Source organism: Oncorhynchus keta, chromosome 35 (assembly GCF_023373465.1).
Source record: "Oncorhynchus keta strain PuntledgeMale-10-30-2019 chromosome 35, Oket_V2, whole genome shotgun sequence".
Taxonomy (NCBI): Eukaryota; Metazoa; Chordata; class Actinopteri; order Salmoniformes; family Salmonidae; genus Oncorhynchus; species Oncorhynchus keta.
The window spans coordinates 50,791,436-50,818,985 of NC_068455.1; the positions used below are offsets into that span (position 1 = coordinate 50,791,436).

The 27,550-nt window shown below is 40.1% G+C and overlaps 1 protein-coding gene across 2 annotated transcripts in view; it reads left to right on the top strand.

Moving 5' to 3' along the window:
- LOC118368611 (sodium/potassium/calcium exchanger 2-like) overlaps positions 1-27,550 on the top strand; it is a 152,941-nt gene that overhangs the window by 103,928 nt on the left and 21,463 nt on the right. Inside the window, exons 6-8 of one of the 2 annotated variants that reach the window (XM_035752868.2) lie at positions 5,421-5,471; positions 9,677-9,775; positions 23,860-23,945. In XM_035752868.2, coding sequence (XP_035608761.1) covers positions 5,421-5,471; positions 9,677-9,775; positions 23,860-23,945 — 236 coding nt within the window. The remainder of the gene's footprint in view (positions 1-5,420; positions 5,472-9,676; positions 9,776-23,859; positions 23,946-27,550) is intronic. The other variant, XM_035752869.2, reaches the window with a different exon arrangement.

Below are 27,550 nucleotides of genomic sequence, written 5' to 3' on the forward strand. Positions count from 1 at the left end.
CAGGATGAGCATGCAGGAAAGGTACCACATGAGGGAGGAGGATGTCTTCCCTGTAACACACAGCGTTGAGATTGCCTGCAATAACAACAAGGTCCAGCCTCTCTCAGCCTATTGCGGACAGTCTGAGCACTGATGGAAGGATTGTGCGTTCCTGGTGTAACTCGGGCAATTGTTGTTGCCATCCTGTACCTGTCCCGCAGGTGTGATGTTCGGATGTACAGATCCTGTGCATGTGTTTTTATATGCCTCCTTTTTTCAATATGCCTCCTTTTTTTAGGAAACCTAAGAGGTTTGCTGCTACAACCACTCAGTGCTCAGATGCCTTTACTAATCCCACACAGGAATTGTTAGATGAATGATTGGGCCTTGACTAAATTATGTAAGCCTCCCCCCCAACTCGGAGCATCGTAGTCGAGGTTTTGCACCTAATGGTGCTATGATGCTCCGAGTTGGGGGGGCTTACATAATTTAGTCAAGACCCAATCGTTCATCTAACAATTTCTGTTGAAAGAATCCATGTTAAAAGCCTTTTGCTCCAGAACACTGCATTTTCATTATGAAACATTATGAAAAAAAATGAAATACAGTAAAGAGGTCATGCCACAAGGACAAAAATAACAACAAGTTCTTATGTCCCGTTGCAAACAAACATAAGTGGGATTTCATTAACGGCACAGTGCAGTCAAAAACGTGATTTTTCTGTGTTTAATATACAATAAAGAAAAGGAGAGCCACACACTCAAGGAGTTCAGATGCAATAATGTAATAACCTAATAACCAATGTTTCAACAGACAGCTGTCTTCATCAGGGTATAATGACAAACACTGCGGGTCACTAGTTATATGGTGTCAAATGACACACACAGGTGTCTGTAATCATGGCCAGGTGTAGCCTGATATCATCGGTTAATTCTCAGATATAAACAGAACATACAAAAACATGAATGGATAGCATACGATCATCGATACAATGTGGCTACATAGGCTTACAAACATTTACAATGAATAGCAAAAACACAATAATCACAAGAATGGCTTCAGATCAAAGTCTACGTTGAGCCCGAAGGGAGCAAGGGTCTTTAAATTAAAGATCCAGGCAGCGTCTTGTTTAAACTTGATTCCAAAAAGTGGGCCACGATGCTCCGAGATTTGTACTTTTTAATTTGCGATTTGTTTTACCCACATCACTTTTAACACAAGGACAAGTTATAAGATAAATAACTGCCTTTAGTGGAGCATGTGATAACACCTTTGATTGGGATCTGTTTCCCTGTTTGGGAGTGTTTGAAGGATCTACATTTGTAAGTGCCATTGCATTGAGTGCAGCCGATAGAGGCTCAAATAAACATTGTGCAGGGATATTTTGGAGTGGTAAATCAGTATTTACCAATTGATCTCTGAGATTTCTGCCCCGCTAGAATACGACCAAGAGAGGGTCTGAAAACACATTACCGGCACTGTCATCGGATCTTAGAATGTGCCAATGTTTGTGAACGATACCCTTAATTTGTTCAGAGCACTTTGAATGGTGGGTAGTTAGAATGCAAGAATGCTTCTTTTTGCGAGACTGTCCTTGAAAGAGATCATGTCTCGATTGGCAGTATTAATCTGACCATTAATCTGACCTCTCCTTGAATTTTCTTTGCTTCTCAGCCATATTTCTGTCTAAATCTGATTGATTTCTGCAAATTCTTTTGATTTGACAGATTTGGCTGTAGGGCAAACTGTTTTTCAAGGGAAGCGAGTGACAACTTATCCGCCCTCAACAAACTGTTACGATCAGTAGGTTTCCTGTAAAGATCAGTGTATAGAACATTATCCTCACACAAAATCAGAAGATCAAGGAAACTGATTTGACGTATGTGAGATTGCATAGTAAATCTTAGGTGCTCAGAACAAGAGTTAAGTCTTATGCATGCAACGCCTGGAGCTGTTTTGCATCACCCCTACACAGAACAAAAATATCATACATTTACCGTTTCCAAATAATAATGTTAGGCAAGATTATTTTTTGAGAGGATTGAAAATGGACTGTTTCTCCATGTAACCCACATACAAATTAGCATAGTTTGGAGCAAAAGGGGACCCCATAGCAGTACCCTTTGTCTGAATGAAGAAATAATTTAAAAACATGAAGTAGTTTTTGGTGTTCGTACTATTTCATTCTGCGAGTTCTGCGAGTGGTTCTGCGAGTGGTCTAATAAAAAAGTCAACAAAAGCCGATAAAGGGTACGTTACTGCATCAATGCCCGCAACAATAGGGCGCCCTGGAGGTTTTGTAACATTCTTGTGTAATTTCGGCAAAGTATAGAAAGTGGAAATTTTAGGGTGTTGAGTAGCCAAAAATTGTGTTGTTTTTTGGTGATTTGACCAGAATTTAAATACCCATCTAGGACAGTGAATAATAGATAGTGTTCTGAAATTGGGAAGTGGGGTCACTTCTGAGTCTCTTGTAAAATGTCTTGTCAATCAGTTGTCTATGACAGTCATTTACATAAACTGTCCTATTCATGAGTACAACTGACCCTCCTTATCAGCAGGGCGGGTAAGGACTGGCGTATCGGATTGTAAATCAAGCAAAGCTTGTTATGGAAAAATATGTACTCCTGGTATCTGTGACCATCAGAGGCATATCTGTATTCCCAGTCATGTAAAATCTATAGATTAGGCCCTAATTTATTAATTAAATTGACTGATTTCCTTATATGATCTGTAACTCAGTAAAATCTTTGAAATTGTTGCATGTTGTATTTATATTTTGGTTCAGTGTAGCTGTGGTCATCTGACTAGAATCAACAAGGGCTTTCTACAACAATAGCAATATTAGCGCAGCTAGCTAGCTAACATTGACTAGACCATAAAGCAACACACAGGGACATGCATTGCCAAACAACACTAATGTCACCTTCTGGTTTGGAGTATTTAAATCGGCTGACGATTTTGAGGTCTTTGTTGTGTGAACACAAACATTTAATAAGCCTACTGGTGTGTCTGAGTTATTAGCTATACCATTGTCAGAGCCTCTATGTACACTGAGTGTACAAGACATTAATGATAAAAGCTCTTTCCATCACATAGACTGACCAGGTGAATCCAGGTTAAAGCTATGATACCTTGATGTCACCTGTTAATAAATCAATTTCAATCAGTGTAGATGAAGGGAAGGAGACAGGTTAAAGAAGGATTTTTTAGCCTTGAGGTAATTGAGACATGGATTGTGTATGTGTGCCATTCAGATGGTGAATGGGCAAGACAAAAGATTTAAGTGTCTTTGAACAGGATATGGTAGTAGGTGCCAGGCGCACCGGTTTGTGTCAAGACCTGCAACACTGCTGGGGTTTTCACGCTAAACAGTTTCCTGTGTGTATCAAGAATGATCCCACACCCAAAGGACATCTAGCCAACTTGACACAACTGTGGGAAGCATTGGAGTGAATTGAGGCTGTTCTGAGTGCAAAATGGGGGAGGGGGCTGCTCAATATTAGGAAGGTGTCCTTAATGTTTTGTACACTCAGTGTATATTGAGATCCCTGAAACCATCAAATGAAAAATGTATATCCCCTCAATTCTGTTAGATTGAACATGTAGCTACTGGATATGTACAGTTGAAGTCGGAAGTTTACATACACCTTAGCCAAATACATTTAAACATAGTTTTTCACAATTCCTGACATTTAATCCTAGTAAAAATGGTCTTAGGTCAGTTAGGATCACCACTTTATTTTAAGAATGTGAAATGTCAGAATAATAGTAGAGAGAAGGATTTATTTCAGCTTTTATTTATTTCATCACATTCCCAGTGAGTCAGAAGTTTACATACACTCAATTAGTATTTGGTAGCATTGCCTTTAAATGGTTTAACTTGGGTCAAACGTTTCAGGTAGCCTTCCACAAGCTTCCCACAATAAGTTGGGTGAATTTTGGCTCAGTCCTCCTTGCTCACACACACTTTTTCAGTTCTGGATTGAGGTCAGGGCTTTGTGATGGCCACTCCAATACCTTGACTTTGTTGTCCTTAGGCCATTTGCCACAACTTTGGAAGTATGCTTATAGGGTCTTGTCCATTTGGAAGACCCATTTACGACCAAGCTTTAACTTCCTGACTGATGTCTTGAGATATTGCTTCATTATATCCACATAATTGTCCTCCCTCGTGATGCCATCTATTTTTGTGAAGTGCAGTCCCTCCTGCAGCCAAGCACCCCCACAACATGATGCTGCCACACCCCTGCTTCACAGTTGGGATGGTGTTCTTCGGCTTGAAAGCGCCTCCCTTAATTCCTCCAAACATAACGATGGTTATTATGGCCAAACTGTTCTATTTTTGTTTCATCAGACCAGAGGACATTTCTCCAAAAAGTACAATCCTTGTCCCCATGTGCAGTTGCAAACCGTAGTCTAGCTTTTTTATGGCAGTTTTTGAGCGGTGGCTTCTTCCTTGCTGAGCGGCCTTTCAGGTTATGTCAATATAGGACTCGTTTTACTGTGGATATAGATACTTTTGTACTGCTTTCCTCCAGCATCTTCACAAGGTCCTTTGCTGTTGTTCTGGGATTGATTTGCACTTTTCGCACCAAAGTCCGTTCATCTCTAGGAGACAACGTGTCTCCTTCCTGAGCAGTAGGACGGCTGCGTGGATTTTATGGGGATTATACTTGCGTTGTATTATTTTTACAGATGAATGTGGTACCTTCAGGCATTTGGAAATTGCTCCCAAGGATGAACAAGACTTGTGGAGGTCCATTTTTTTACCATTTGTTTTCTGAGGTCTTTTGATTTAACCATGATGTCAAACAAAAAGGCACTGAGTTTGAAGGTTGGCCTTGAAATCCATCCACAGGTACACCTCCAATTGACTCAAATGATGTCAATTAGCCAATCAGAAGCTTCTAAAGCCATGCCATAATTTTCTGGAATTTTCCAAGCTGTTTAAAGGCACATTCAACTTAGTGTATGTCAACTTCTGACCCATTGGAATTGTGATACAGTAAATTATAATTGAAATAAACTATCTGCAAACAATTGTTGAAAAAATGACTTGTGTCATGCAAAGTAGATGTCCTCGCCGACTTGCCAAAACTAGTTTGTTAACAAGACATTTGTGGAGTGGTTAAAAAACGAGTTTTATTGACTACAACCTAAGTTTATGTAAACTTCCGACTTCAACTGTATCTCGGATGGGAAATTGTTATTCATTCAAAGTAGGTATAAGGATTCAATTGTTTCTGTTGTTGTTGTCATGAAGTCCTTGCTCCTTTGTTTTGCATTTATGCAGTGATGTCTTGGTCTGAGAGAGAATTTGCTATCCTTCTCTATGCTGTGTGTGTGATGCTAAACCTTCAAAATATCTTGTTCTTCATGCTCCTTTGCTTTTCTATGTCTTTGTTGCCTTACCCTTGTCTTTTGCTGTAACGTTGTAGAACTTGGAACTTATGGAAAACTAAAATATTATCACACAATGACCGAGGAAGGTAAGCCTTTTCAATAGATTATTTGACTCACTTTTCTCATTTATTTTATTTTTCTCTACATTTTGGTCACTTTGCCTCATGCTTCATTATTTTGTGCTTGTAATGTATGTTTTTCTTGGTTTGATCACCTCTCTACGAGATTTCATGTGCAGATATTGTTTGCCATGCCCTTTGTATCTTTCTATTTTTTAATTTACATATTTGTAATTTGTGCTCAGAGGTATTTTACATTTGTTGTATGTTTTAGTGTTTCTTGATTGATTGTATTTGTTATTATTAATGTTGATTTATACTAAATGTCACATTGGAACACACCATACAGGAATGAAGGAACTATACTTGGGATCCTCAGATCTTTTATTTATTTTACTCTGGAAATTCTATTTTTAATTTGTGAAGCTGAAGTTAATATGTGCAATGTCAACCATGCAGATCTCAAAATGTTTGGGAGAGATTTTTCACTTACTCTTTTTAGATCTGCTCAGGGTTTTTCCTGATGGGTCTAAATTTGACTATAATTTAGCAGGCAGAGGGACCATGCTAAGTTATTTTCCCAACACTGATCTGCTAGTGAGTGGATATGCACTGTCCTGGTTTGTGATTACTCTCTGACCCAGGTCATTGACAATAGAAATGCAAGATTTATATCGGTATCTGACTCTTTTCCATGCAAACAGACACACATAGACACACACGCATGCACAAACATACACAAAAAACATTGAGCATCGCATAAATCCTGTCCCTCTCATCTTGGAGAAACAGATCGGCCATGCGTCAGCACACTCTCGGAAGCCCCACAATCGACAGTGAGAGCAGAACTGCGTATGCACGTAACATTTACGTCACCAATTTTGGTATTGTGGAGTGACTCATCCACCCAGGAATTGAGTAACAGTATCAGAAAACAGAGTAGCAACAGAGAGATAATGTAATAATGATATTTGGGAAAGGGTTGTCTTTGATTAAACTTGGTAATTAACTTTGAAGATGGATATTTTGTATTGTGTGACTTACACCAGTCCCAATGAAAAAAAAAAGGCTCATGCTGTGTAAAGGCTTGGAAATATAAAGAAATATTTTTGAAGAGACAGTGATTTAGTAAACAATGTATGGCATAGGGAAATCACTGTGAATACATTGCATATTTAAAAAATGTGTCAGTGCTAGACCGGCTTAAAAATAGATTGATCGAGACCTTGCGGGTTGAACTGTACCATTATACCTTTACCCAGAAGATGAAGGGCACTCTCCACATTAAGGACAAATACTGTACTCCTGCTTCAGATACAGCATTATGCCCATCCATCCATGTCTGAAGAATTTGCTGGAAGCTCTGATCACACACAGCATGCAGGCGACCTCAGTGCCGATCTCCCAAGGTGAGTCGGGCTAAAGGCTGTGGACGCGGAGAGTCAGTGATCCATATCAGTGTGTCAGAATGTATTAACAAGTGTGTGTGCAAGGGCGTTGATTGCTACAGACAGCGGATAGAGAAAGCGAGGGGGGGGGACTCTGTTGCGCTGGTTTGGTGTTGTGGAGTTAATGATTTTGCTGGAAGGTCACAGATGGTGACATGGTTGGGTGGACTACATGTCGATGACTCACCACAGCAGCCCTAATGAAGTAGCCAACCTTACTTTATTCAGCCAAAAACTCATTACGCTTTCATATTGATTGACGTGCACTTGCCTGATTGAAAGTATGCACAACATATGTGCACAGACCTGCACGCTCATGGATGCAGCATGCCGTTAACAAGCGCACATGTATGCAGCATGCCCATATCTGCATACACAACAACTTCAGTAAGACGTGATGTATTTCAGACCCTTGACTTGTAAGCCTTTACACTGAGTGTACAAAACATTAGCAACACCTTCCTAATTTTGCCTGCAGAACAGCCTCAATTCGTCGGGGCATGGACTACAAGGTGTCAAGCATTCCACAGGGATGCTGGCCCAAGTTGACTCCATTGCTTCCCACAGTTGTGTCAAGTTGGATGTCCTTTGGGTGGTGGGCCATTCTTGATATGCACGAGAAACTGTTGAGTGAAAACCCCAGCAGCATTGCAGTTCTTGACACAGTCAAACCGATACATCTGGCACCTGCTACCATAACCCGTTCAAAGGCACTTAAATATGTTGTCGTGACCATTCACCCTCTGAATGGCACACGTACACAATCCATGCCTCAATTGTCTCAAGGCTTAAAAATCCTTCTTTAACCTGTCTCCTCCCCTTCATCTACACTGATTGAAGTGGATTTAACAGGTGACATCAATAAGGGATCATAGCTTTCACTTTGATTCAGGTGGTAAGTCTATGTCATGGAAAAGTGTTCCTAATGTTTTAATAATTATATATGTTTTTTAAACTAAAAATGAAATAATTAGTGACAACTTTGCACCAGGCAAAAGTTTAGTAAATTTGGCTAGATGAGGTCCATATATGATCATTATGAACCTCTTGTCACTGCTAAGGAGTATTTATGTCAGTTATAAAGCCCTTTTGTGGGGAAAAACTCATTCTGATTGGCTGGGCCTGGTTGCCCAGAGGGTGGGCCTGTGCCCTTCCAGGTCCACCCATGGCTGCACCCCTGCCCGGTCATGTGAAATCCATAGATTAGGGCCTAATTAATGAATTTCAAATGACTGATTTCTTTATATGAACTGTAACTCAGTAAAATCTTTGAAATTGTGCATGTTATTTTTATATTTTTGTTCATTATAGATTTTCCGATATGATCTGATCTATTTTCTTCTTATTTTGACCTCTATGTTAAATGTATAATCTCTTGTTATTGCCATTGTGGTCTGTTTTATAAATATATTTTGGTACATCAAATGTGAATATGCTGAGAAGAGGTTCCTAATGATCATATATGGACCTCAAGCCAAATTTACTAGACATTTGCCCGGTGCAAAAATGGCACTAGTTATTTCTTTTTTTTCTTTGTTTCCTTTTCTTCTTTTTCTTTCTTATTTTACCCCTTTTTCTCCCCAATTTCGTGGTATCCAATTGGTAGTAGTTCCTGTCTTGTCTCATCGCTGCAACTCCCGTATGGACTCGAGAGAGGCGAAGGTCGAGAGTCATGCATCCTCTGAAACACAACCCAACCAAGCCACACTGCTTCTTGACACAACGCACATCCAACCCGGAAGCCAGCCGCACCAATTTGTCAGAGGAAACACCGTACACCTAGCGACCTGGTCAACATGCACTGCAACTGGCCCGCCACAGGAGTCGCTAGTGCGTGATGAGACAAGGATATCCCTGCCGGCCAAACCCTCCGTAACCCGGACGACGCTGGGCCAATTATGCGTCACCCCATGAGCCTCCAGGTCGCGGCCGGCTGCGGCAGAGCCTGGGCTCGAACCCAGAGTCTCTGGTGGCACAGCTAGTACTGTGATGCAGTGCCTTAGACCACTTCTTTTCTTTTTTATTATCTCTGTAAACCAGAAAGAAAATCTTGCGCTAGCTACGGAAATAAGTTCTGGGGAGATGTATGAGAAAATATTCTAGAACGAGGAGTAGAAGCATGGTGGTAGCTCCAGCCCCCCCCCCACCCCACTCTTCATGTGACAGTCAAGTCTATGGGTCAAATGTCTCCTCCCGCCTCGAAAGATGCTCACACTTGCTAAATCATGAAAAGTCAGTATACCACAGCAACTGTTGCTCGTTAGTCATCGCATCCCACATTCTTCTGACAGACGTACGATACCATTTATGTTTTGTTGTCTGTCCACGAGAGATTAGTAAAAAGAAATATAATCTGAAATGGACATTATTGAGTAAATATCTTAATCAGTCTCTTAAATGTTATGTTTACTTGTGTGTTCTATCTTTTAAACTACATGCTATGCCTCCAGAAAATAAAAGTGTACAAATTGTGCCACAACTAGTACAAAGGCTTAGTAGACCTGGCAGTAGATTGGGTGTGACCGATTATGCTTCATAAAGTGTTCTCCCCCACTGGCTTGCATCTTGGACATTGCTGGCTCATCAGTACATGATATCATATTGACTTCAAACTGTCATTTGAATACTGATGTGAAAAATGCATATGTTCTTTTCCTTTGAACTAAGTGAAGTCCGGAACCATGAAAAGGCAGAGGAGACCTGAGTCTATGCAAAGGAAATTTGAAGGTGACATGTTCATTTAAACACAGTCCCCTAGTTAACTCCCCAATGGTTGTGTTGCAGGGAAATTCAGAGAGAAGGCATCCATCCTTCACAAGATTGCCAAAAAGAAATGCCAAGTAGAGGACAGCGAGAAAGCCAATGGAGTAGCCAGCCGTTCAGGTGAGTGGCATCTGTACTCTGGGGTTGGATTGTAACGAAGACGCAGAACTTCACACGGAGCACCCCGTTACTGCTGTTTTTCTTAAAACGAAATATTGCTACAAAAAACCCAAAGGAATACATTTCTGATTTTACGTTGATACCAGACACCTTTAACTTTCTTAGTCTAGATTCTCTTTTCCCACCACAATGAAATAATGACCTATCAGTAGCATCGGAAACCGTAAGACTAATGAATGTAAAATACTCATCATAAGAATATAGGACTTGTTGGCCTATACTTTATGCAAATGTTTTATCTGGTTTAGTTGTTTATTTAAAATATGATGCAGCGATATATCTCCCGCAGTCTTAATAAGAAATTAATATACTTTTTAAAGACAAATTTTAATTAATGGATTACATCATTTGGAAACGAAGAGGCTGCACCAACATGAGTTTTCCATTCATACAACAGAGGATAAATTGACACAGTAGATTTGCCGTGGTAGATGAGGAAAAACTTTATTTCAGTTTAGTTCAGTTTATACAGATACATCACCCTTAGTCTGTTAAAATCTTTTGATTAATAATCCCCACCAGAGGGAAAAACAGCGTTGAACATTTTGGGCAGAAATCAGGACAAAAACATAACCTTGACATCTGCTTTATGGAGCAGTAAATCTTGGCTAATGATGGTTGCAATTGAGATTAGCTGTGAGGGTGATTTTAGCGTGTATTTTCCATGTGTTGGTATGTTGGCCAATGTTCATTGCAATTGACCATGGGGGTCTAGTGTAGTCTCATGTGTTAACACAATTGTAATGGGTGAATGGCTGCTGATATGATATGGCTGCTGATATGATTGGTGCCGAGAGAGATGGCTGCTAACGGGCTCCTAACCAATGGTGTTATTGTGTGTGTTTTTTTGCATAATTGGTTGCATAATGTTTCTGCCACCGTCTCTTATGACCAAAAAGAGCTTCTGGGTATCAGAACAGCGATTACTCACCTCGTACTGGAAAATATGTTTTCTTTAACGAGTCGGAATTACTTCAGACATGCGACAAGGTCCAAATCACCGTCATTCGCATGAAGAAGAGATGAAGACACCGGGGACGTAGGCTGGGGTACTTTGTAAGGATCCAACGCCGAGTGAGTAATCCCCCGCTACCATCAGTCCTATTCGCCAATGTGCAATCATTGGATAACAAAATAGATGAGCGCCAATCAAGACTATCCGACCAAAGGGACATTAAAACTGTAATGTTTCACCGAGTCATGGCTGAACAACGACATGGATAACATACAGCTGGCTGGGTTTTCATTCCATCCACAAGATACAACAGCTGCCTCCTGTACGACAAGGGGTGGCAGTCTGTGTCTATTTGTATATAACACCTGGTGCACAAAATCCAATATTAAGGAAGTCTCTAGGTTTTGCTCGCCTGAGGTAGAGTATCTCATGATAAGCTGTAGACCATACTATTTACCACACTATTTACCAGAGTTTTCATCTATATTTTTCATAGATGTCTATTCACCACCACAAACCAATGCTGGCACTAAGACGGCACTCAACGAGCTGTATAAAGCAAACTAGAAAATGCTCATCCAGAGGCCTAGTGGTCGGGGACTTTAATATTGGGAAACTTAAATCCGTTTTACCTCATTTATACCAGCATGTTAAATGTGCAACAAGAGAAAAAACTAAACTTGAGACTACCTTTACACCACACACAGAGACGGGTACAAAGCTCTCCCTCGCCCTCCATTTGGCAAACCTGACCATAACTCGATCCTCCTGATTCCTGCTTACAAGCAAAAACCTAAAGCAGGAAGTACCAGTGACTCGCTCAGTAATGAAGTGCTCAGATGACACAGATACTAAGTTACGGGAATTTTTTGCTTGCACAGACTGGAATATGTTCCGGGATTCTTCCGATGCCATTGAGGAGTATACCACCTCAGTCACCGGCTTCATCAACACGTGCATCGATGACGTTGTCCCCAGTGACCGTACGTACATACCCCAACCAGAAGCCATGGATTACAGGCAACATCCGCACTGAGCTAAAGGGTAGAGCTGCGGCTTTCAAGGAGTGGAACTCTAACCCGAACACTTATAAGAAATATGTATGCCCTCTGATGACGAACCATCAAACAGGTGAAGAGTCAATACAGAACTAAGATTGAATCATGCTACACCGGCTCCGATGCTTGTCAGATGTGGCAGAGCTTGCAAACAATTACGGACTCCAAAGGAAAGCACAGCCGTGAGCTGCCAAGTGACACAAGCCTACCAGATGAGCTAAATAACTTTTATGCTCGCTTCGAGCATCAGCTGTTTCGGACGACCTTTCAATAGGTCAACATTCACAAGGCCGCAGAGCCAGACGGATTACCAGGACATGTACTCCGAGTATGCGCTGTCCAACTGGCAAGTGTCTTCACTGACATTTTCAACCTGTCCCTGATCAGGTCTGTAATACCAACATGTTTCAAGCAGACCCCCATAGTCCCTGTGCCTACGAACACCAAGGCACCTGCCTAAATGACTACCGACCCATAGCACTCACGTCTGTAGCCATAAAGTGTTTTGAAAGGCTGGTCATGGCTCACATCAACACCATTATCCCAGAAACCCTAGACCCACTCCAATTTGCATACCGCACCAACAGATCCACAGATGATGCAATCTCTATTGCACTCCACACTGCCCTTTCACACCTGGACAAAAGGAACACCTACATGATAATGCTTTTCATTGACTACAGCTCAGCTTTCAACACCATAGTGGCCTCAAAGCTCATCACTAAGCCAAGAACCCTGGAACTGAACACCTCACTCTGCAACTGGATCCTGGACTTCCTGATGGGCCGCCCCCAGGTGGTGAGGGTATGTAACAACACATCTGCCTTGCTGATCCTCAATACGGTGGCCCCTCAGGGGTGCGTGCTCAGTCCCCTCCTATACACCCTGTTCACCCATAACTGCATGGCCAAGCACGACTCCAACACCATCATTAAGTTTGCAGACGACAAACAGTGGTAGACCTGATCACCAACAACAATGAGCCAGCCTTTGGGGAGGAGGTCAGAGACCTGGCAGTGTGGTGCCAGGATAACAACCTCTCCTTCAATGTGATCAAGACAAAGGAAATGATTGTGGACTACAGAAAGAGGAGGACCGAGCACACCCCCATTCTCATCGATGGTACTGTAGTGGAGCAGGTTGAGAGCTTGAAGTTCCTTGGTGTCCACATCACCAACAAACTATCATATTCCAAACACACCAAGACCGTAGTGAAGAGGGCACGACAATGCCTATACCCCGCAGGAGACTAAAAAGATTTGGCATGAGTTCTCAGATCCTCAAAAAGTTCTACAGCTGCACCATTGAGAGCATACTCACTGGTGGCATCACTGACTGGTATTTCAACTGCTCGGCCTCCGACCGCAAGGCACTACAGATGGTTGAGCGTACCGCCCAGTACAGCATTGGGGGCAAGCTTCCTGCCATCCAGGACCTCTATACCATGCGGTGTCAGAAGACACAAAAAATTGCCAAGACTCCAGCCACCCTAGTCATAGACTGTTCTCTCTGCTTCCGCACGGTGAGCGGTACCAGAGCGCCAAGTCTTGGTCCAAAGGGATTTTTAACAGCTTCTACCCCCAAGCCAAAAACTCCTGAACAGCTAATCAAATGTCTACTAGGACTATTTGCATTGTCCCCACACCACCCCTATTGTTATGCTGCTGCTGCTACTCTCTGTTTATTATCCACGCATAGTCACTTTACCTCTACCTACATGTGCATATTACCTCAATTACCTCGACTAACCGGTTCCCCCGCACATGGACTCTGTACCCCCTGTATATAGCCTCACTACTGTTATTTTATCGTTGCTCCTTAATTATTCTATATGTTTAAATTTTATCTTATTTTTGTATTATTTTTTTATTGTTTTACTTCAGTTTATTTTAGTAATTACTTTCTTAACACTTTTTTTCTTAAAACTGCATTGTTTGTTATGGGCTTGTAAGTAAGCTTTCACTGTAAGGTCTATCTATACCTGTTGTATTCGGCGCATGTGACAAAAAAAAATTGATTTCATTTTAGATTTTTTTATGTGATTTGAAACACAAACAAGTTCAAGAGTGATCTATTTTTATTTTGTTTATTTCTCTTGCACACACACTTTCACAAATATTTGTATGTTTGGCAGGTGGCTAAACACACAATCCACTAAACAAGAAAAATAACAAAAAATTCCCTTCAATGCTCTTTGTTTCAAAACCAGTTGACAAAATATGAAATCTGATGAAAAATGCAGTTCAATAATCTCCAATAACTGCACATACAGAGATGGTCACTATTTGGCCATGTTACAAAGTGTAGTTCCAAACTATCTGCAATCTGATTATACTCATTACGTCATTTCTCCTGTCCTTATTACTGTAGCATGCCCATCTAGTGATTATTACACTGTCGAACAAGAACCAGTTGTAATTTGATACATCAAATCTCAATAGACCAACAGGCTCTGACTCAAAGAATGTGGTAGACATTTTGCCCCGTTTCTTACCTGTAACAAGTAGTAACTGCCAACTTCATTTGAATTGATCTTACAATTTTCAAACACCTGAAACAGCTTTTTCCTGCAATCTCGAGCCATAATCATTATTCTTAATTCTCTGTATTTTCTATATATCTAAGCGTACTCCTTAAACGGTCTGTATCCTCCTGACTAGTGGGTCGGGTTAGGGCTGAATATAGTTCTCTGCAAAAATCTGGATTAAAGATTTAAAGGAATCACAATTTAGTAATTGTGTGCTTTTCTAAAGTTGACCAACCTTGTCAGCAGGTGTACCAGCTAAAATAGTTAGACAAGCTAGCTACTCTAACTTGATTGATAGCCAGAAATGGCGTCTTGGTAGCTAGTTATGAGGATTCGAGATTGGCTAGCTAAAGCCATCTTCATAAAGATACTAGGTGGCTAGTAGTATTACAGAGAAACAACAACACATTTAACAAACAAAACAATATATTTATACAGGACAAATCTGAAGGGGCATGTGCCCCTGTGCCCCTTATGGACATGATGCCTCTGTGCATAGCCATCGATGCTGGATTGCTAGCTAATTGAGGTTTTGCCTGATCTCCTGCATTTTCTGATAAAACAGCTCAACTAGCTTTTGTAAAACATTATACCATTGCTATTGTTTTGTCGGAATACACAAATATAAGCTAATGTTGATTTTGTACAAAGTTATAGTTTACTTTATACATATAAATGATCATTGTAGGATAGGAAATTGAGAGCTCTATTTGATAGGTATTTGTATTTATTAAGGATCCCCTTTAGCTGCTGCCTTCTTCATGGGGTCCAGTAAAATTAAGGCAGTTATATAAATATGTTTTTATATTTCAATACATTTCACAACACATTAAATGTGTGCCCTAAGGCCAATACTCTACAACTACATAATTATTTACAACACAAAATTCCTGTGTACGTGTGTGTATAGTGAATATGCTATCGTGTGTGTGTGTGTATACGTGTCCCTGTGCCTGTGTGTATCAAGCCAGGGTCTGGTTCGAGGTGCAGTGCCTTAGACCACTGCGCCACTCGGGAGCCCCCAGTGGCAGGTCATTAGTAAAGATTGGAAAAAATAAAGGGCCTAGACAGCTGAGGAATACCTGACTCTACCCGGATTTTGTTGGGTTGGATTCCATTAACCTGTTGCGACGAGCAATCCCGTATCCGTGATCCTATTTATAGCCTCAAGCTCATTACCATAACGCAACGTTAACTATTAGTGAAAATCGCAAATGAAATGAAATAAATATATTTGCTCTCAAGCTTAGCCTTTTGTTAACAACACTGTCATCTCAGATTTTCAAAATATGCCTTTGAACCATAGCTAAACAAGCATTTGTGTAAGAGTATTGATAGCCTAGCATAGCATTAAGCCTAGCATTCAGCATGCAACATTTTCACAAAAACAAGAAAAGCATTAAAAAAAAATAATTTACCTTTGAAGAACTTCATATGTTTTCAATGAGGAGACTCTCAGTTAGATAGCAAATGTTCAGTTTTTCCAAAAAATATTATTTGTGTAGGACAACTCGCTCCGTTTTGTTCTTCACGTTTGGGTAAGAAAAAACTTGAAAATTAAGTCATTACAACGCAAACTTTTTTCAAAATTAACTCCATAATATCGACAGAAACATGGCAAACGTTGTTTAGAATCAATCCTCAAGGTGTTTTTCACATATCAATCGATGATACATAATTCGTGGCAGTTTGGTTTCTCCTCTGAAGAAAATGGAACGTGCATATGGACCTGGAGATTACACAATAATTTTGACAGAGGACACCGGGCGGACACCTGGTAAATGTAGTCTCTTATGGTCAATCTTCCAATGATATACCTACAAATACGTCACAATGCTGCAGACACCTTGGGGAAACGAAAGAAAGTGCAGGCTCATTGCTGGCGCATTCACAGCCATATAAGGAGACATTGGAACACAGGGTATTCAAAATCTGGACCATTTCCTGTATGAAATTTCATCTTGGTTTCGCCTGTAGCATTAGTTCTGGGGCACTCACAGATAATATCTTTGCAGTTTTGGAAACGTCAGAGTTTTTTCTTTCCAAAGCTGTCAATTACATGCATAGTCGAGCATCTTTTCGTGACAAAAGATCTTGTTTAAAACGGGAACGTTTTTTATCCAAAAATTAAAAGAGCGCCCCCTATCTCGAAGAAGTTAAAGAACTCCCTCTGTGTTCCATAAAATGGGTAACTCTCAATCCACAATATATCAGGGGATGTAAAGCTATAAGACATACGTTTTTCCAGCAGAAGATTATGATCAATAATGTCAAAAGCTGCACTGAAGTGAAACAAAATAATTTTTTTATTATACATTTTTTAAATCTTTTTATTATACATTTTCTCTCAGACAATCATCAGTCTTAGTGACCCGTTTCAGGAAACTAGGCATATGTGGCACAGGAGAGCCGTTTGAACGTAAACGTTTTTTAAATGAAAATGTATTTTTTGACAGAAATGCCTTCTCAAACGTGGACTTTCATGTGCCTTAATATCAAACTTGTATTCTATCTGTAAATATGAATACAATTGTTAAATGATGAACCTAGTTGGTTTAGCCAAAGGAAAGACAGCATCCTTCCAACTCGCCATGAATATATGAGATAATGAGTGGGCTGGACATGCCGACAGATGCGCTTGGATTTGTCTGCCATATAGCACGTTTCTGTCTATTTGAGCTGGTAATCCTGTCTAACACAGTTTTTTTTATTGTGTATTAAAACTGCATAAGTGTCGCTCTCCACTTTCTGGAGGGCTGAGTAATGAAATCAGTGGAATTCGAGTATGATAGCTAAGGAGATGGAGAAAACACCTGTCTCCAGATTACATCTTCAAACTAAGGGAAACCATGGCATCCGACAGGAGACGCGTCCAACCATGTAGTCTAGCTATATACATTTTCAGACATTACAAGTTTCTAATTTTGACAGAAAGACCATTTGCTTGGCTAGCTATAGCCTAATGTTAGCTAGCTAACATTGAACCTGGTTGGTTAGCTACCAGCAGATTCATGCAGGGTACTAACTTCATAAATTGTGATTATGGTTCATTGTCTACCTAGATAGCTAGCTAACGTTAGCTGGTTGGCTCGCTAGCTAACGATACGTGTATGACCTTATTTTTTTGTATCTCCGAGCCATTTGCTTAGCTAGTTATAGCCTAATGTTAGCTAGCTAACATTGAACATGGTTGGTTAGCTACCTGCAGATTCATGCAGGGTAGTTGTTATGCAGGTGAATGAGGACCCAAAAGCGACTTAACGAAAACAGAGTCTTTATTCCAGTATATGACAAAAGTAATAATCCTGGAAAAATCAAGAAGAAAACAAAACAGGAAAAAACTTAAATCCACTCGTAGTAACGAGGACAGACTGGAGACTCGACCATTGACTGCAGGTTGCTTCGGGAAGGCACCGACCGTAGCAGACTAAGACACCTGCTCACACGCAGCATCTGAAGGAGGCAAAACACGACAGGGCGAGACAAGGACACAGCACAGCGAACATCATACAAGGATCCGACAAGGACAGAAGCGGAAAACAAGGGGAGAAATAGGGCTCTAATCAGAGGGCAAAAATAGGGGACAGGTGTGAAAAGAGTAAATGAGTGAGTAGGAGAATGAGGAACAGCTGGGAGCAGGAACGGAACGATAGAGAGAAGAGAGGGAGGGAGGGGGAGAGAGAGGGATAGAAAAAGGGAACGAACCTAATAAGACCAGCAGGGGGAAACGAACAGAAGGGAAAGCACAAGGACAAGACAATATATGACAAAACATGACAGTAGTAACGTCATGATTTGGGATTATGGTTAACGTGAACTCACTCACTTTGTACATTGCCTTGGTCCGTACAATTGACCTTATTTTAGCGCCCCAAAAATACTTCCAGATCAACTGTAATGTCAATACCATTTTAAAGCACAATTTCTCCGCTTTCCAACAAATTTAATGACATGACCTCCAAGCTGCCTGTTTCTGCATTATTCAAGAAGGCAATGAGCTCCGTCTGGTCTTTTTAAAAATGGCGGGTGGGGAAGCGAAACTAATGCGTGGTAGTAAGAAGGGGAGGCTATGTGTGGGAAAACTGCTTCTTTTCACTCGATATGTCCAACTTATCACCTTATCGCCTCTAAAATGTAAATATAACACTATAAAGAGTTTATATAATGTGTCATTACAAACCTATTTGAAGGTTTCTGTCGAATTTGAATCAGGTTTTTAGGGCGGTGCTAAAGTGGTGGTGCTGATCTTCAGAAGGAAACAGCGGCTTTGAGAGTCATGATCGCTTACAGTGATGACGCAAAGAATGACTAGGTATCCCCCCTTACCCCGTCACTGTCCATTTCTTGTTTTTAAACGATGAGAGAAGTGCTACACCTGGTGGAGAGAGATTGTAAGACAGAAATAGTTTCTTTATGCGTACTGTACGTTACGGCATGACACGTCACGATGTAACGGAGGGTCAGTTTTTTCAACTTTTCTCCGATACTATAGAGCCATTACCATGTCGATCAACGCTTGAATAGAAACATAGATCACACCCCAGATTTTGAAGTCAACACAGTCGCTACACTCCCATTAGTTTTCTTTGCAGCCTCGTTTGAATGTCACGGTTGCGCACATTTGTATGGAATGGGGTGAGTTTACGTTAATTGTTTACCTAGCTATCTAGCAAGCTACATGTCAAAAGACTCCTCTTTCCAAGTAACCATTTCAGGTGCATTCATAAATTCAGTCTGGCCATCTACTCTGGTTTCAGAGCACTCTCGTTTGAGTGTGCCAAAGAGCGCAGAATAACCGATACATTTATGAAAGGGATGTTGACCGCTCTGGATAACACAAAAACAGCTTAACCAGCTCTGCTAGGGCGAGTAAAATGGTCAGAGTAGGGTGTTCTCTCATTATGTGTTTGGAAGTAGCTAGCAAGCTAGCCAATGTCAGCCCGTTAGCTTGGGTGCTAGGCTAAAGCTTAAGAGAGTGTGAAAGATGCTGAATGGGTGTAGACAAATAAGGTATTTCCAGTAGCAGTACCAAAACATTCAAGAACTCACTTTTGAGAAAATGGCCTATCAACTTTCAAAGAAAAATTACTTTCCCGTTGTTCCTCAACTGTAGTGGATTATATACCATTTTGTAGCTCTGAGTCTCTACTTTTTCCAATGTAAAAAGCATAATTTCAAATTTTGCTGCATAAGAGCGATATGAGCCGGTCGGTCACATTTGTGTAAGTGTCGTGCTTGTTGAATGTCCTTCCCTATAAGCGTGCTGAAAATCTGTTGTTCCTTTTTTTTACTGTGATATAACATTGTACCTGGTCAAACACATTTTTTCCATAAGTTTACTAAGGGTTGGTAACAGGCTGCTTTGTCGGCTATTTGAGCAAGTAAAGGGTGCTTTGCTATTCTTGTGTAGTGGAATGGCTTTTGCTTACGTTCAGGCCTGAGGGTACACACTTTCCTGTAGGCTTAGATTGAAGAGATGGCAAATAGGAGTGGCAATATCACTCACTATCATCCTCAGTAATTTCCATCCAAGTTGTCAGACCCAGGTGGCTTGTCATTGTTAATTGACAACAATAATGTTTTCACCTCTTCCACACACACTTTACGGAATTAAAAATGACAAATCTTGTCTTTCATAATTTGTTCAGTTATTCATGAATCTGTAGGGTCACGATTTGTTTTTGGCTTACAATATCATGCCTACGCTTGCTAATCTTGGCAATGAAGAAATCATTAAAGTAGCATTATCAGTGTTTATTTGATTCAATGAATGATGGAGCCGAGTTTTCCTTTTTGCCCAACATTTTATTTAAGGCACTCTAAAGCTTTTGACTATCATTTATCTTTGTTTCTAGTTACAGTTTCTTCTTTTTGTTCGCTATAGTCATATTATTTCTCAATTTACAGTACATTTGCCAATCAGTTGTATCCATATTGATGCAGAAAATCTAACATTTTGTTGTAGATATTAGGGACAACTTGACTGACAAAGTTCTGAAAAATTGGAGGGATTGAATAAACCACCTTTCGAGATATGATGAAAAAAAATGCTAGCTTGAGGGTTAATGAGGCCTTGCTTCTAAAGCCAAGCAAGCATGGAATTTAGAACTGCCAAATAAATTTTGACTGTTGTCTTAGAGCAATTTTTTTTTATTTCACCTTAATTTAACCAGGTAAGCTAGTTGAGAACAAGTTCTCATTTACAACTGCGACCTGGCCAAGATAAAGCAAAGCAGTGCGACACAAACAACAACACAGAGTTACACATGGAATAAATAAACATACAGTCAATAATACAATAGAGAAGGTGTGTGCAAAACACAGTGTGTGCAAATGAGGTAGGATAAGGGAGATAGGCAATAAATAGGACATAGTGGCGCAATTAATACAGTATGTGTTACGGCTCTCGTTGGTGGCAGGAAGAGTGGACCAAAGCACAGTGTGGATAGTGTTCATGATTATTTTATTTGAAAAAACACCCAAACAAAATAACAAACATGAAAACGAAAGCGCACAGTTCTGTCAGGCAGAAACACTAAACAGAAAACAAGATCCCTCAAAACCCAAAAGGAAAATTACAACTTATATATGATCCCCAATCAGAGACAACGATAGACAGCTGCCTCTGATTGGGTAACACACACGGCCAAAAACAAAGAAATAGAAAACATATACTTTCCCACCCGAGTCAAACCCTGACCTAACCTAACCAAACACAGAAAATAATAAGGAACTCTAAGGTCAGGGCGTGACAGTATGGCAAATTAAACACTGGGGTGAAATATGTGCAGAAGATGAGTGTGCAAGTAGTGGTACTGGGGTGCAAAGGAACAAAATAAATAAAATAAATAACAATATGGTGATGAGGTAGTTGGATGGGCTATTTACAGATTGGCTATGTACAGGTGCAGTGATCTGTGAGCTTCTCTGACAGCTGGTGCTTAAAGCTAGTGAGGGAGATTAAGAGTCTCCAGCTTCAGTGATTTTTGCAGTTTGTTCCAGTCATTGACAACAGAGAACTGGAAGGAAAGGCGGCCGAAGGAGGAATTGCCATTGGGGGTGACCAGCGACATATACCTGCTGGAGCACGTGCTGTGGGTGGGTGCTGCTATGGTGACCAGTGAGCTGAGATAAGGCGGGGCTTTACCTAGCAATGACTTATAGATTACCTGGAGCCAGTGGGTTTGGCAACGGGTATGAAGCGAGGGCCAGCCAATGAGAGCATACCGGTCTCAGTGGTGGGTAGTATATGGGGCTTTGGTGACAAAACGGTTGGCACTGTGATAGACTGCATCCAATTTGCTGAGTAGAGTGTTGGAAGCTACATTATAAATGACATGGCCGAAGTCAAGGATCGGTAGGATAGTCAGTTTTACTAGGGTATGTTTGGCGGCATGAGTAAAGGATGCTTTGTTGAAAAATAGTGTCGTGGAAATTCAGTACTGAGAGAGACTTGGACTTGGTCATCTTTTCAAACAATCATTTTTATTTAATATCTATATCTATTATATAATGTATAGTATTATTGAAATAATGAGACTGTCAGCCCACCAGTCTTGACTGACTGTTAGGCTGAGAGTCTAACCTTTACAGATGATGCACTGTTTTATATAGCTGATACCAAGATTGCTTAGTCAGTAATTTCTTAACTTCCCATAAGCCACCTAGGTTATCGACAAAGGATGGTATTTTACTGAGTTTCCCAGATGCCAGGAAGATGAGACAATGAGGCATTGTTCTTAACTCTTCCAGGCTCTCTCTATGTTGAGTCACACACTCCACATCTTGTCTATAGAATGCTAGCTTTTAGGTTTTTATCCCCAAGACAAATCAATTGTCAGCTTCAAGCTATCTCTATGCCATGTCCTCAACACCCAGACTAGCTGCTGGGTGCTAGAGTGGAGACCATAAAACACAGCAGGACAGAAATATCTTACTGTTCATTAAGTAAATAATTGTTACATATCCAACAAACAAGGTGAATACCACATTTTTCCCTCACCATAGGATGCCGATTCTAGATTTAATTTTGGATTGGAGATGCTTACTGTGAGTCGGGAAGGAGAGTTTACAGTCTAACCAGACAATTAGTTGATTTGTTCAATTGAGACGCTCCCAGGTGCAATTAATGCAGGTTTTCATTTCAAAGACACAATGGTCAAAAAGATACTCAGGGAGGCCATAGAAAGAGCTTTCATTGGTACAAAATCAAAGAGGGAAATGGATATTTATTACTGAGACAAAATTATGCTAACACCGCTACATTAAAATATTAGCATCTAAACCGAACCCAAATGCATGACCAGTTTTGATAGCTGCTGGCTTTGATGCTTGGTTCTCTTGTTGTTAGATTAGAGCTAATAGTTCATGGTGCTGATTCAATGGGTTTTAGCTTCAAAAATATTGTACTGTAGACCAAAAAACATTCTGATTGGATTAATAAACAAATGTGTAGATCCTTGTCTTATTTACTCAGATTTTTATATGCCACATATTATATCAAATCTACATATCAAATGTATAATGGATGTGATTATTTTCTATGGTTTAGTTAATAGTGTATAGGATACCTTCCAAAAGGACCAGAGAAGTAATTTGTTAGACGAGTATCAGATCACAGCATCTCCCAGACAATCTCCTGCTGTGTCACAAACACACTTGGATTAAACCAATTTCCATGGCAATTATGTTATAATCATCCAATTACATGGCTTTCGGCATTTTGTATTTTAATCAAGAGCATAAGTGAATCTGGCTCTAAATGAATAGGATACATATTAGCCCTCATACAAGATAGGGGGAGCTGCACTGCAGGAACACACTCACGCAGACACTCTAAATCCAACATCTCATGCTTTGCATTTTTGGTGCTGCTAGCAGTACGAATGGGGACAGATTGTATCGGGCAACTGTGCACTGAAAAGCACAAAAATATCCCCAAAACAATATATTAGCCATTGTATATCTTGACCATGAAAGACCTGGGTTGGATGTCCTAAAGCGGTATTCTTCAATCCTTGTCTTGAAAAACGATGTACACCTGCAGAAGCTCTGCTGCTTTTTTATTGTTGTTTTCTAAACTTTCTTTCCCTGGAAACAATTTGTATGGGGGACAAATGGCTGTACAGTTTGTTTGTTTGTTTTCTCATGGCAGCAATACGTTTGTGTGGATAAGTGTGTACGATTTTTATTTTATAAGGGGAATCATCCTCAAAACCATGCAACATCTGCTCCGAATGTAAAGCAAACACTGCCTGTGTTTGTAAGGATACCGTAGATAGCTTGAATGATGGATGTGCAATTATAGCTAGTCATTCCTTATTAGTTAATCTCTTGATTAATCATTGCAGTTGTTTTACTGATATTACTCTGCATTTAATTAACATACCACACTGATCTTACATGATCCGTGCATTGGCTTTTTGTCTACCAATATACCACAATTAAATTAATTGCTCTCTGTTTTCTCTTTTATAATATGCAGATAAGAATCTTCCAAACAGCTCGAATGTTGAGGTGGAAGTCACACCACCAATGAATGGCACTGCTGGACAAGAAGGGGAAGCTGCGGTAAGAAACCCATTTTAAGCACACACATAAACACATAAACCAACATAAATCCAACAGCAAGCAAGTGGGCACACATACATTTGAAGTCGGAAGTTTACATACACTTAGGTTGGAGTCATTAACACTCGTTTTTCAATCACTCCACAAATTTCTTTTAACAAACTATAGTTTTGGCAAGTTGGTTAGAACAACTACTTTGTGCAAGTAATTTTTCCAAAAATTGTTTACAGGCATATTATTTCACTTATAGTTCACTGTATCACAATTCCAGTGGGTCAGAAGTTTGCATACACTAAGATCACTGTGCCTTTAAATAGCTTGGAAAATTCCAACAGAATTATGTCATGGCTTTAGAAGCGTCTGATAGGCTAATTGATGTAATTTGAGTCAATTGAAGGTGTACCTGTTCAATAATTTCATTCCTATCTTCAAACTCAGTGGCTCTTTGCTTGACATCATGGGAAAGTAAAAAGAAATCAGCCAAGATTTTTTTTAAACCTCCACAAGTCTGGTTCATCCAGCAATTTCCATACGCCTGAAGGTACCACGTTCATCTGTACAAACAATAGTACGCAAGTATAAACACCATGGGACCACGCAGCCGTCATACCGCTCAGGAAGGAGACGTGTTCTGTCTCCTAGAGATGAACGTACTTTGGTGCGGAAAGCGCATATCAATCCCAGAACAACAGCAAAGGACCTTGTGAAGATGCTTGAGGAAACAGGTACAAAAGTATCTATATCCACAGTAAAACGAGTCCTATATCGACATAACCTGAAAGGCCGCTCAGCAAGGAAGAAGCCACTGCTCCAAAACTGGCATAAAAAAGCTAGTCTACGGTTTGCAACTGCACATGGGGACAAAGATTGTACTTTTTGGAGAAATGTCCTCTGGTCTGATGAAACAAAAATAGAACTGTTTGGCCATAATGACCATCATTATGTTTGGAGGAAAAAGGGGGAGACTTGCAAGCTGAAGAACAACATTCCAACCGTGAAGCACGTGGGTGGCAGCATCATGTTGTGGGGGTGCTTTGTACAGGAGGGACTGGTGCACTTCACAAAATAGATGGCATCATGAGGTAGGAAAATTATGTGGATATATTGAAGCAACATCTCAAAGACATCAGTCAGGAAGTTAAAACTTGGTCGCAATGGGTCTTCCAAATGGACAATGACCCCAAGCATACTTCCAAAGTTGTGGCAAAATGGCTTAAGGATAACAAAGTCAAGGTATTGGAATGGCCATCACAAAGCGCTGACCTCAACCCTTTAGAAAATGTGTGGGCAGAACTGAAAAAGCGTGTGCGAGCAAGGAGGCCAACAAACCTGAGTCAGTTACATCAACCCTGCCAAGAGGAATGGGCCAATATTCACCCAATTTATTGTGGAAAGCTTGTGGAGGCTACCCGAAACGTTTGACCCAAGTTAAACAATTTAAAGGCAATGCTACCAAATACCAATTGAGTGTATGTAATTTTCTGACCCACTGGGAATGTGATGAAAGAAATAAAAGCTGAAATAAATCTCTCTCTACTATTATTCTGACATTTCATATTCTTAAAATAAAGTGGTGATCCTAACTGACCTAAGACAGGGATTTTCTACTAGTATTAGATGTCAGGAATTGTGAAAAACTGAGTTTAAATGTATTTGACTGAGGTGTATGTGAACTTCCGACTTCAACTCTACTAAGCATCAAACTTCATAACTCCCTGCCAGCCTCTTGTGCACATAGTTACTAAGGTACTAGTCAGATGCTGTAGAACCTCAAAGATAAGAACCATAGAGTTACGGAATGATGAACCTGCACATTTATTAAATGAAAAAAAAACAGAATTACTGTGGTTTAGAGACAAACGTAAATGTGGCTTTAATATGCATAGAACTCCTCAGACATTTAAAGCACTGTATGCATATGCATGGTTAGGAAATATGCGAATTCACAATTTCTATTACAGACACAAAATGTTTATTATAGATGCGAACAATAGTCGTTGAATAATTCACAAAAGTTCTCCGTCAATACTTCATATTACGGAACAAATTTTGGCACACTGATTGAGAACTTAGTTCCCTAAATGGTCAGCAGATGAGGTGTTTTTCACATATCTATTCGATGATAAGTCATTAGTGGCAGTTGGGTTTCTCCTCTGAAGCAAATGGAAAAATGCACGCAGCTGGAGATTACGCAATAATTGCAACGGAGGACACCAAGCGAGCACCTGGTAAATGTAGTCTCTTATGGTCAATCTTCCAATGATATGCCTACAAATACGTCACAATGCTGCAGACACCTTGGGGAAACGAGAGAAAGTGTAGGCTCATTCCTTGCGCACAGCCATATAAGGAGACATTGGAACACAGCTCCTTCAAAATCTGGCGCATTTCCTGTCTGAAATTTCATCTTGGTTTCGCCTGAAGCATCAGTTCTGTGGAACTCACAGATAATATCTTTGCAGTTTTGGAAATGTCAGAGTGTTTTCCTTCCAAAGGTGTCAATTATATGCATAGTCGAGCATCTTTTCGTGACAAAATATATTGTTTCACGTTTTTTTTATCCAAAATTATAAGAGCGCCCCCTATATCGAAGAAGTTAACAAAGCAATTGATTTTCTATGGATTGTGTTGTGGTCTTGGCTGTTCTTAGTTGAGGAAATGTAGCATAGCTAACTGCAGTGTTTTTCCTGTCTTAAATCTGACTACCTCGTCTTACTGTAGCTTGGTCTGTGCAAAACAAATGAATGTGAGCAGGGTGGCAGTTTCCCAAAGTTTGGTGGTTTTATTTATTTATTTTTTTAATTGCTTTTCTGACTTTCGTGATCAATCTACTTTGCTGCTAGCTGTTTGTAATGTTTTGTCTGCTGAGAGCTGTCCTCACATCATCACATAATCACATGGTAAAGCCTGACACGCCGACTGGATTAACAACAAGTTAAGCTGTGTTTTGGTGTATTGCACTTGTGATTTCATGAAAATTAAATATTTTTTGTAATTTAATTTGAATTTGGCGCACTGCAATTCAAGAGGTTAACCTAAATAACGTTAACTATCTATGTTTGTGTAAAAAAGTATGATATATTGTGATATTATACACATTAGTTAACGTTAGTCTTACATTAGCTAACGTTACCTAGCTAGCTAAAGTTAACTGTTATCTTAACAGTTTCCACATGATGACTTCAGCATTATACGAAAAACCTTACTTGGCAAAATATACCAAACTAGCTTTCCATGCTTGTTGGTTAGATACCTACCCAATGTTAGCACTCACCTGACTAGTATAACATTACGTTAACTAACTAACTTGGTAACTATAGTAGCTTATCAAAACAAAATCATTCATTGGCAAGCTACCTTTATTTGCCTGGTTGTTAGCTAGATAGCTTTCAGCTGACTGGTGTTAGCTAGCTACAAAAGGTTAACTGCTGGACTTTGTACAAGTAAGCTAACTTTAACTAGGTAATGTTAGCTAGCTACATAGCTAATAAATATATCTACTTGCATTGATTGATTAACAGAAAATCCATTAAAATAACATGAATGTATCAGAAATACCGTGTAGACATTGCTAATGTTGTAAATTACTATTGTAGCTGGAAATG